Source organism: Budorcas taxicolor, chromosome 13 (assembly GCF_023091745.1).
Source record: "Budorcas taxicolor isolate Tak-1 chromosome 13, Takin1.1, whole genome shotgun sequence".
Lineage (NCBI taxonomy): Eukaryota > Metazoa > Chordata > Mammalia > Artiodactyla > Bovidae > Budorcas > Budorcas taxicolor.
Genome location: NC_068922.1, coordinates 73,319,308 through 73,330,772, shown reverse-complemented (window position 1 = coordinate 73,330,772; position 11,465 = coordinate 73,319,308). Strand labels below are relative to the sequence as shown.

At 51.7% G+C, this 11,465-nt stretch overlaps 1 protein-coding gene across 1 annotated transcript; it reads left to right on the top strand.

Moving 5' to 3' along the window:
- Positions 1-5,345: 5,345 nt before the first annotated feature.
- On the top strand, positions 5,346-10,431 carry KCNS1 (potassium voltage-gated channel modifier subfamily S member 1). Its single transcript, XM_052651188.1, has 3 exons — positions 5,346-5,421; positions 6,074-7,116; positions 9,961-10,431. Exons 1-3 carry the CDS (start codon positions 5,346-5,348, stop codon positions 10,429-10,431), a joined length of 1,590 nt encoding a protein of 529 aa, XP_052507148.1.
- The last annotated feature ends 1,034 nt before the right edge of the window (positions 10,432-11,465 follow it).

The following is an 11,465-nucleotide window of genomic DNA, read 5'->3' as shown; positions in this document are numbered from 1 at the left end:
GGTAGGGCTGTGTGTGCCTCGGGCACGCTCCTTCCCTCTCTGAGCCCCAGCCCTAAGACATTCCTCAAGTTCAACCAGCTGAACAGGAACCTTCCCAGAAGCCTGGGCCTCCTGCGGCCAGCCCTGGAAAAGTGGATGGGGTGGGAGGGGTCCTCCGAGGATGACAGAGGAACTGGGGGTCCCTGTTCTCTTGCTGAACTCGCATCACCTGGACCACAGCCCTAAATGCTTGGAGCTTCAGTTTGCCCTTGTGAAGGAGGGTGGGGGATCCTGCCTTCATGGCTGGGCTGATGGGGCCTCAATGGGGGAATCAGGCCCAGAACCCAGAGCTTTATTATGGAAAGGGGGTTAACCTTTTCTTTCTCTCTCCTCAGGCTAATTCTGGGTTAGGATCCATAACTCTGAACCTTGGGATGGGGTTCTCTGCAGGAAGATATGAAGATGGGTGGGGTCTGGGACCCAGCAATCCAGAGAGAAGCCCCTCTGCCAGTGGAAATTCCAAACTTCTAATAAACACTGTTCTAGAAGAATTTTCCAAACATCAATCTGTTCACAGTGTTCGCCATATCTGCAAAATAGCATCATAATATTTTGTGTATTGCCTGTACTCCTATTGACCTAATGTTTTTCTTCCAAGGGACTCATTTTGTATAAAAATAAATTTACTTGAGAAGAAACACTGGATATCACTACTTTAAATGGGATAAGCAGGGACACTTTTCACAAACAGAATGTAAGTGTAAAAACAGATGCAATGAAAGCAATTAAGTTCCATGTAAGTAAATCATGTCTGATTAAATGATATGAAATAATAATATTAGATTCTGGCTAGATACTGCCACCTGGCCGAACTGTGAGCCTGAAGCCTGCTCTCTGTCTCTGTAGTAATAAAGGAAGATTAACGAGGGTTAAAGAGACATTAAAGACACAGATCTCTAATCTGGGATATTCTTGCTGGGGTGATCAGAAGGATCGAAAAGAACTTTCTCAGTGCAAGAGTCACTGTTGTACGATGTTGCATCCAGACACACCCAAGATCATTTCAAATTGCTCCACATTTGGGGAAATGTTGTCTGAACAGTTGAGATGTCATTATTTATGGGTGGGTCTGACTCTACCATTGGATAATAACTCACTGGCCTCTATTTCTTGTGGGCCTGGTCCATAGTCAGAGCTTAATGAGTTGGGGTGTCAAGGGGATGACAGCCATCCCAAGTGGCACTAGTGGTAAAGAACCAGCCTGCCAATGCAGGAGGTGTAAGAGATTAGGGTTCGATCCCTGGGTCAGGAAGACGCGCTGGAGAAGGAAAATGGCAACCCACTCCAGCATTCTTGCCTGGAGAATCCCATGGAGAGGGGAGCCTGGTGAGCTACAGTCCATAGTGTAGCCAAGAGTCAGACACTACCGAAGCGACTTAGCGCACGCACACACACGCGCGCACACACACACACACACACACACACAGCCATCCCAAGGGACATTCCTGAGAGTGATCCCCAGCAGACAGGAAGCAAGAAAAGGTCCATCCTACAACCACAGGGAAATGAATTCTGCCAACACTCTGTGAGCTGGAAGAGAACCCCAAACCCCAGATGAGAACCATGACCCTGGCTGACACCTTAACTTCAACCTAGTAAGACCCTGAGTAGAGAATCCAGCCATGCCATACCCAGATTTCTGATCCACAGAAACTATGAGGTGATTAATTTCATATTTTTCAAGTTGCTAGGGAGACCAGGTTCAATCCCTGGTTGGGGAACTAGATCCCATATGCCACAGCTAAGAAAGAGTTTGCATGAAGTGAAGTGAAGTGAAGTCGCTCAGTTGTGTCTGACTTTTTGCGACCCCGTGGACTGTAGCTTACCAGGCCCCTCCGTGCTTGGGATTTTCCAGGCAAGAGTACTGGAGTGGGTTGCCATTTCCTTCTCCAGGGGATTTTCTCAACCCAGGGATCGAATCTAGGTCTCCTGCATTGCAGGCAGATGCTTTACTGTCTGAGCCACCAGGGAAGGCCTGGTGTTTGTGTGCTGAACTAAAAAAAAAGAAGAAAAGACCCCACATGTTGCAAGTAAAAGAGCCCACATGTGGGGCATCCCTGGTGGCTCAGATGGTAAAGATTCCACACGCCGCAGCTAAGACCTGGTGCAGCCAAATAAATAAATACTAAAAACAAACAACCTCCTCCAAAGTAATACCTGGATTTTGAAGACAGCACAAAAGTGAAAATGTAAAATTCCTCATTCATACTTTCTTTACTGATTCCATGTTGAAATTATATTAATAATATTGGGGTTAAATAAAATATAGTAGTAAGACTAATGTTACCCATTTCTTTTTACTGTTTTTAAAGGTTGCCTTAAGAAAAATTTAAAGCCTATATGTGGCTCACATTACATCTATCAGACACTGATGGCCTAGAGGACTCAGAAGTCGACCGACCATATGACCTTGAGCAAGTCACCTCATCTCTCAAAGCCTTACATTTCTTATCTGCAAGATTGAAATAATAATAATGGTGCCTATGCCACACACATTGTGCAGTTTAAGAGATGAGGTCTATAGAATATTAGAACCAAGGTAAGTGCTCAATAAATAAGCCATCATTATTAATAACAATATCTATAAAGTAGGAATCCCTTCTTGTATCCAGGTCCTAATCTTCAGGACCAGGCACACAATAGCTGTTTAATAAAAGCTTGTGGGTCACACACTTTGACAAAGCTCTTTGGCAGGGTTCTGTCTTACCCTTGCCACCGTGAATCAGGAATTCTGTGGGCAGGTAAGGACACTGAATTTTGGGGGCAAAATGATTTGTTTTAGGCTTCCCTGTTTCAAGATGTCCCTGCTGAAATATTGGAATATGTGAGTTCCAATTCCAGGGCCACAAGGTCTAGCTAAGTGCCCTGAGCAAGTGACACTTGGAAACAAGGAACAGAAGACCCTGCCGGCAAGAACTTAGATAAGTCACCTGAAGCCCAGCCCCTGGCCCATATTAAGGACTCAACTAACGAAGCTATTATTACTGTTGTCCTTCTCTACAGGGACCCCCCCACCAAATTACCCCTCATCCCCTAGCCCCTGACTTGGTGAGGATGCTGTGGGGGCCCAGTCTCCATACACCCCCCTTCTTCTCTCATCCGAGTCAGGAATAGAAACCACTGCTTCCGGGCTCCCTCCCCGGGCAGCGGCAGCGATCAATAGACCTCAGCCACCAGGGACGGAGGAAGGTTGGGCAGAGGCGGCAGCGGGGCCTCTGGCTGCAGGCTGCAGAGGCACAGAGGGGCCGCGGGGCAGAGAGATCCCGCCCAGACAGCGGCTCTCCAGCCTCTGCGCCTTTGGGAACCACACAGCCTGCAGGCACCCTGGAGGAGCCCCTACAGGTAAGGGACCTCCCTTGGGGAGCGGGGAGCCACGAGGTTAGGGGAAGGGGCGTGGGCTGCAAGAATGGGAAGCCAGGCTGCCCCGGGATTCCCAGTGCCTGGGGCCCCACTATGAGAAGCCCCTCAAGGAGTGAGCAGTGTGGGACTGGCTGAGCTCTGGGGCTGTCCCATCGGCTCATCTGTACAGCAGGAGTCGAAAACCTCCCAGTCAGGGTGGAGGGATTAAACTCAGTCAAGAGTATCCAGAGCCCAGAGAAGGGACCAGCACATAGTAGGTGCTCAAAATTAATGTATGGAGAGTCTTGAATCAAAAAGTTTAGTCTCTAGCCTCAACTGTGCCATGGGCTAGCTGGATAATAATTTTGAGCAAATGATTTTGAGCGAATCATTAATCTTTCTTACTGATATTCAGATTCTTGTCAGGGAAGGTTTGTTAAAGTATTCATCTTGTTTCATAAAGCAGGAAGGTGGGTTCTAGAAAAAAGGGAAAAGGATTTGCCCACAGTCATGTGCCTAATGCGTGATGGAACTGGATTAGAAACCCCATCTTTTGACTCCAAGTCCAGCAGAGGCATAGGAGCGGCATCACATATGTATTTATTGTGCATGAATTATGTGCCAGGAATGGTGCTGCCCATTAACAATTTGCCTCATTTAATCCTCAAAACTTCTCATGAAAAGTATGATGTTCCCCAGTTTACAGATGAGGAAACCAAAGCTCAGAGAGGGGCATGATTCTGCTCAAGGTCAACAGTTAGTAAATGGCAGATGCAGAATTTGAACCCAAGTCTAATGAGGGAAGTGCCATGAACTGACATTTATTGAGCATCTATTGTGTTCCAGGGGCCTCTGCACACATACTCACAATAACTCTTCACCGGAATGTATTATCTCCATTCTGTAGATAAGGGAGCTAAAACCCAGAGCTGGAGGAGACTGGCCAGAGGTCACAGTAGTGACAGAGGTAAGGACGAAATCCCCACTTAATTAAACACTAGGCTCAGAGCGAGTGAAAGGTACCCTGCGTGCTTCCTGTCAGGCACTAGGCCAGCAGCTGGATACAAACTCAGTCCCTGGTTCACCCTGAGAAGCAGGCATTACTGAACCCACAGTCCAGATGAGATTACTGAGGGTCAGGAGGTGGTCACTAGCCCTTGAATCCAGCAGAGCTTGGAGACAGTGAGCAGTGGAAGGATCTAACATTTCCTGAGTATCCACTAAGGCTGAGCACATCCATAACCCACCTTAATCCTCCAGCCTTCGGGAGCAGGTGCTATTGTCTGCATTGTGAATTGTGCATCGTGCCAGAAACAGAAATCTGGAGAAAAGCATCTTCTTCAAGGCTCCAGCTGCATTGGGGTGGTGATAAGCCCAGGTTTGCCTAACTCTGGGAGACAGTAAAACAGGTGAACGACTTACTACACCCCTCTAGTGCCAGGCCTGCTAAAGATATTAGGTCATTTAATATTTTTAACCACCCCTGGAGATGGTTGACAGAAGCTGTGAAAGGCGACATGACTTGTTTGTGGTCACACAAGAGCCAAAATTCTGTTTGACTGATGCTTACGGTTGTTGTTTAGTCACTAAGTCGTATCTGACACTTTGTGACCCCATGGACTGACTATACATAGCCTGCCAAGCTCCCCTGTCCATGGGATTTTCCAGGCAATATACTGGAGTGGGTTGCCATGTCCTCCTCCAGGGCATCTTCCTGACCCAGGAATCAAACCCATGTCTCCTGCATTAGCAGGTGGATTCTTTACTGCTGAGCCACCACCGAAGCCCTCTGACAGACTCTACGGATTAAAAAGTCTAAGCCAATGACTCGCAATCCTGACCGTGCATCAGAATCACCCTCCAAACTTGGTGAAACACACACTGCTGAATCCCCTCCCCTGAGTTTGTGATTCAGCAAGTCCCCAGCAGGCTAAGAATACGGTGCATCTTTGACAAATCCCCAGGTGATGGTGACGCTGCTAGTTCAGGGAACGCATCTCAAGAACTTCTGGTCTAAATTGATTCTCCCAATAACCCTAGATAGCAAGCATTAACTATCCCATTGTGTAAAAGAGGAAACTGAAGTTCAAAGTACGGGCTTGACCAAGATCCAGTAGGAAACCTCTGGTATGCGAAAATCCAAGTTTGGGCAAGGAGACATTGTATGGGCAGCCACCAGGTCCCAGGACATCCTGCCTTCAATATGTAAATGAAGGAGGCGGACTTGATGATTTGGCCAAAAAACCCCCAGTCAGGGGAGTGAGAGAGAGTCAAACCCAAGCCTGACTCTTGAGTCCAGAGCGCACTTGACACTCACTGTGCGCCTATGGCATACCAGACGCTTCACATGGAACCTCCAACACACTTGGCTGGTGGATGGCGCAGGGAGGGAATTTAGACCTGGTCTTTGGGGAAGGGGCTAGGCACCAGGGCTTTCAAGATGGTTCAGATGGTAAAGTGTCTGCCTGCAATGCGGGAGACCTGGGTTTGATCCCTGGGTAGGGAAGATCCCCTGGATAAGGAAATGGCAACCCACTCCAGTACCCTTGCCTGGAAAATCCCATGGACAGAGGAGCCTGGCGGGCTACAGTCCATGCGGTCGCAAAGAGTCAGACACTACTGAGCGACCTCACTTTGACTTTGGGGAAGGGAGGTCGGAGGACGTGCCCTTCAGCGTGACCCTCCCTGTCCGCAGGCCAGGGTGCCTCGGCCATGGTGAGCGAGTCCCCGGGGCCCGGCGCCCGGGTCCCTTGGCGGCGAAGGGACGAGGCGCTGCGCGTGAACGTGGGCGGCGTGCGGCGGCGGTTGAGCGCACGAGCCCTGGCGCGCTTCCCAGGCACGCGGCTGGGCCGCCTGCAGGCCGCGGCGTCGGAGGAGCAGGCGCGGCGCCTGTGCGACGACTACGACGCGGCGGCGCGCGAGTTCTACTTCGATCGGCACCCGGGCTTCTTCCTGGGCCTGCTGCACTTCTACCGCACTGGCCACCTGCACGTGCTCGACGAGCTGTGCGTCTTCGCCTTTGGCCAGGAGGCCGACTACTGGGGCCTGGGCGAGAGCGCGCTGGCCACGTGCTGCCGCGCGCGCTACCTGGAGCGGCGGGTGACGCGGCCGCGCGCCTGGGACGAGGACAGCGACACGCCGAGCAGCGTGGACCCATGCCCCGATGAGATCTCCGACGTGCAGCGCGAGCTGGCGCGCTACGGGGTGGCACGCTGCGGCCGCCTGCGCCGCCGCCTCTGGCTCACCATGGAGAACCCGGGCTACTCGCTGCCCAGCAAGCTCTTCAGCTGCGTCTCCATCGGCGTGGTGCTCGCCTCCATCGCCGCCATGTGCATCCACAGCCTGCCCGAGTACCAGGCCCGCGAGGCGGCGGCCGCGGTGGCAGCGGTGGCCGCGGGCCGCAGCCCGGAGGGCGTGCGCGACGATCCGGTGCTGCGGCGCCTCGAGTACTTCTGCATCGCCTGGTTCAGCTTCGAGGTGTCGTCGCGCCTGCTGCTAGCGCCCAGCACGCGCAACTTCTTCTGCCACCCGCTCAACCTCATTGACATCGTGTCCGTGCTGCCCTTTTACCTTACGCTGCTGGCCGGTGCGGCGCTCCGAGACCGGGGCGGAGCGGGTGGCGAGGAGCTGGGCGATCTGGGCAAGGTGGTGCAGGTGTTCCGTCTCATGCGCATCTTCCGCGTGCTCAAGTTGGCGCGCCACTCCACCGGCCTGCGCTCGCTGGGCGCAACACTCAAGGTAGGGGGTGGGGGTTTAGGGGAGGTGGGTGTAACCGCGGGGCTGGTGAACAGGGGCCCTTCCAGGTCTGCGGTGTCCAGGCTGAGGATTCCAGGTGTGCATTTCAACAGGAGGTCTTTCTGTTATCTTTTTCCCAGGGGAGAAGGGGAAAACCGAGGCAGAGCTTAACCAAACCAAACCAAAAACATACCAAAAAAAAAGACAGAGCTTACTTTGGAGCTATCTGTCAAAACATTGTTGTTGTTGTCCAGTTGCTAAGTCGTTTCCGACTCTTTGCAAGTCAACTATCATAAAAATATGCAAAGCAGGGTGCTAGCCGGCTCCTCCCGATGAGCCTTTGTGCTGGCGTTATCAGAGAACACAGGTATCATAGGTCACGCTGCCTAGGCTAAGTCTAGCAATGGGTCCAGAGCTAACACTTAACTGAATGCTGCCTCTGTGCCAGTTTCATATCCAGTCTCGATTTTATCCTCAGGAAGGTGCTATTATTTATTCCCTTCCAGTAGATGAAGAAGTTGAGGTCTGAGGGTTGGCTTTTTAAAGCCTGGTTGCAACTTATTAAGCAGCTGCCCTGTGTCAGGCCCTGCACTGTGGGTGAATTGCTGCCCTGGCAAGCTTACCCTCAAGGGGGTGAAATTGACCTGTTTGGAGGAGGGAGGAAATGTGAACAGCTTGGATGAAGGTTTGGAGGGGAATAAGGGTGATGCTGGGAGGGGGACCTGGAGGAAAGAACATGCCCACTGAGGAGGTTGGAGAGGTAAGTGGGGGAGGGTACTGAAGGGCCCTCAATTTATTTTTTAATATTTTATTTTAATTAATTTGGCTGCACCAGGTCTTAGTTGTGGCACACCAGAACTCTCAGTTGGGCCATGTGGGATCTAATTCTCTGACCAGGGTTTGAACCCAGGCCCCCTGCACTGGGAGCATGGAGTCTAAGCCACTGGACCACCCGGGAAGTCCCTGGCCCACAACTTTGGATTTTATCCCATGGGAATAGGGGATCCTGTGAGAGTTTTAAACAGGGCAGGTATTTCTGTGACTACTTTGCAGATGTGGAAACTGAGGCTCCAAGAGGTGGCAGGACTTGTCAGAAGTTCCTCAGGGAGTAAGTGGGACCGCCCAGAGAGGAGTCCAGCTGGTCCTGACTCTAGCACCTCGGCTCCTCCTGAAGGTCCATGCAACCCTGCCCTGCCATAAAAGCATGCAAAAGGTTTTCCTAAGCTATCCCTAAAAGGTGCTAAAAGGTCCCTTCCACGCATAGCTTAGGAAAACCTTTTGCATGCTTTTATGGCAGGGCAGCTGGGATGCTGAATGCAAGCAGGGCAGCTGGCAGAATGCTGGGGCAGGTAGAGGGAATTCATTTGCCAGACTTCCTGAACTCGGCATCTCTCCAGCGCCCCAGAACCCTGCCTCCACCCTGCAGGGAGCCAGGGCCTGAGGCTGCTGACATTTTCTACAAGGAAGGAGAAGAGTATTGACCAACGCTGCAGAGTCTAAGACACGGGTGAAAGACTCCTGATGAGACCCTGGCCAGCAGCTGCTTTCTTGTTACCAGGGAGCTTGCAAAATCTCTGGCCCTGTCGCAGACCTGGAGTTAAGGCTCAGCAATAAAGACTCTGCCTGCCAATGCAGGAGATTTGGGTTTGATCCCTGGTTTGGGAAGATCTCCTGAAGAAGGAAATGGCAACCCACTTGAGTATTCTTGCCTGCGAAATTCCATGAACAGAGGAGCCTGGCAGGCTACAGTCCACAGGGTTGCAAAAGAGTCAGACACAACTTGGCAACTAAGCAATAACCCCAGAAATACTGAATTTGTCCCCCCTTCCTGATTTCTCTCCACCTTACGGGCTTCCGTGGTGGCTCAGATGGTAAAGAATCTGCCTGCAATTCTGGAGAGCTGGGTTCGAACCCTGGGTTGGGAAGATCCCCTGGAGAAGGGCATGGCAACCCACTCCAATATTTTTGCTGAGAGAATCCCCATGGACAGAGGAGCCTGGCAGGCTACAGTCCACAGGTCACAAAGAGTCAGACACATCTGAGCAACTAAGCACAGCACCAGACATGATTTCTCTCCACCTTATAGTTGGGAGGCCCTGTTCCAGACTAGGGGTTCTCAGCCCTGGCACTGTGGACATTTAGAGCCAGATAATTCCTTGTTGGTGGGGCTGTCCTGTGCATTGTAGGGTGTTTAGCAGCATCCCTGGCCTCTACCACTGATGCCAGGACTAGATGCTTCTACCTAGATGCCAGTAGCACACCTGCCCCCCAAATGACTCCAGACATTGCTGCATGCCCCGTGGGGCACAGAATCAGTGCCATAGGGCTTGGCCTCAGGGGCAGAACAAATATACATACCCACAGGCAAGTTATTCAATAGGTGGTCCAGGGAACCTATGTATCCTCTCAGCTTCCTTGAGTGGCAGAAAATATTTTTGTCCTTATCAGAAATAGGATAGACCAAAGGACATAAGCCCACCTCTTTGCATTGTGGAATATAAACTGTGGTTCTCTTGGTTCTGCAACAGTGGAAAAAATTCTGAGCTTTCCATAACTGGCTGGTGTCACCAGTGGCCCCTGCACTAGGAGAAATAGCCATAGCTTAGCTGGCACTCACTTGGACAACAGAAATCAGGCCTGTGTTCAATCTCAGGGCGATCTGCTGGCTATTATAGTTGAAAGATCTTAGTGTGCAGCAGGGAACCCTGGGTGTTGGCATCAGTTCTGCTTTGCTGGGTGACTTCAGACCTGCCCCTAGGACTCTCTGAGCCTCAGTTTCCACACCTTCCCAACACAAAGTCTGTAAGCCAAGCCGGCTCTCACCTGGCTTCCTGCATTCTCTTCCAGCACAGCTACCGTGAGGTGGGCATCTTGCTGTTGTATCTGGCCGTGGGGGTGTCTGTGTTCTCTGGTGTGGCCTACACAGCCGAGAAGGAGGAGGACGTGGGCTTTGACACCATCCCAGCCTGCTGGTGGTGGGGCACGGTGAGCATGACCACCGTGGGCTATGGGGACGTGGTGCCAGTGACGGTGGCTGGCAAGCTGGCGGCCTCGGGCTGCATCCTGGGGGGCATCCTGGTTGTGGCGCTCCCCATCACCATCATCTTCAACAAGTTCTCCCACTTCTACCGGCGCCAGAAGGCTCTGGAAGCCGCCGTGCGCAACAGCGACCACCGGGAGTTTGAGGACTTGCTGAGCAGCATCGATGGGGTGTCAGAGGCATCTCTGGAGACATCTCGCGAGACCTCCCAGGAGGGCAGGTCTGAAGACCTGGAGGCCCAGGCCTCCAGTGGGCCTCCAAACTCTCAGGTGTATTAAAACCAGGGCTCCATGCACCCCCTTCCCATACCCCTGCAATCAGCTGAAATGGAGCAGAGATTCCTCCCCTGCTTAACTTCTTCTTCGTGGCATGACCTCTCAGGATCACTCACTCTGGCCTCAGAAATAACACCTGGAGGCTGGGTCCTTTCCTCCAAAGACAGGGAAACATAGTGTTATCCTAGACTCTATGAGCCTGTGGAGCAACCCAAAGACCTTTATAAATAAAAGCCACCCACAGTACAGGCATGAGCCAAAGAGGGAAAGTCAAAGGGATGCTAACAATTCCTGAGCACTTCCTATCTGTTAGCCATGTCCCATTGACCCTATGTTAGAAGATGAGAATTATCCCCATTTCTCAGATGAAGAAACTGAGGCTCAGAGAGGCACAATGACTTGCCTAAATATCACACGGCTAGAAGTGGTGGAGCCAAGGTTGGAATCCCAGCTTGTTGATCTGCCAAGGCCAATATTTCTTGCTCTGGTTTTTCTTCTACCCTCACGAAGTTTGTAGGTGGTTTCAGGTGGTCCATGGGCCCCCAGAGTTGGTTCATAGGGTTAGACACTTCTGTTAGAGCTAGGGAAAGGACCAGACAGGGGATTCAGATGTAGAATCCCTGGACCTCATCTGTGGTTCTTTGCCAGGACCTTCCAACAAGAATTAGGTCTCAAAGATGAGGTCTGGGAGGAAGGACTAGGAGGCTGCCTCCTCAGTGGATGGGTAAGACTTGCTAAGCAATAGTCCTGAGGCTTCCTCCCAGGACTCCTCCCTGGCTTAACATACAGAAAATCTGAAGGGGCCCCAGCCTGAGGCCTGAAGTCTAGACCCAGCTGTGCTAGGGCTGCTCCATCTCCATGTCACAGCCCATTTATCAGATGGTCACAGTCTGTGCCCCAGAGGGAGATGAAAGCCAAATGGAGCAGGGGTGGCATTGATTTAGAGCCAGCTCAGCTCTGAAGTGTTGATGGCAAGGAGCTGCTGTGCCTGGACATCTGTCTCCCCTTCCCAGATCCCCCTAGACTGACCTTGGCAG

Coding starts and splice junctions, on each gene's coding strand:
- KCNS1 (XM_052651188.1), top strand. CDS start 5,346: ATGGTGACGCTGCTAGTTCAGGGAACGCATCTCAAGAACTTCTGGTCT. Junction 5,422..6,073: donor TCTCCCAATAACCCTAGATA/GCAAGCATTAAC, acceptor CCCTGTCCGCAG/GCCAGGGTGCCTCGGCCATG. Junction 7,117..9,960: donor CGCTGGGCGCAACACTCAAG/GTAGGGGGTGGG, acceptor ATTCTCTTCCAG/CACAGCTACCGTGAGGTGGG.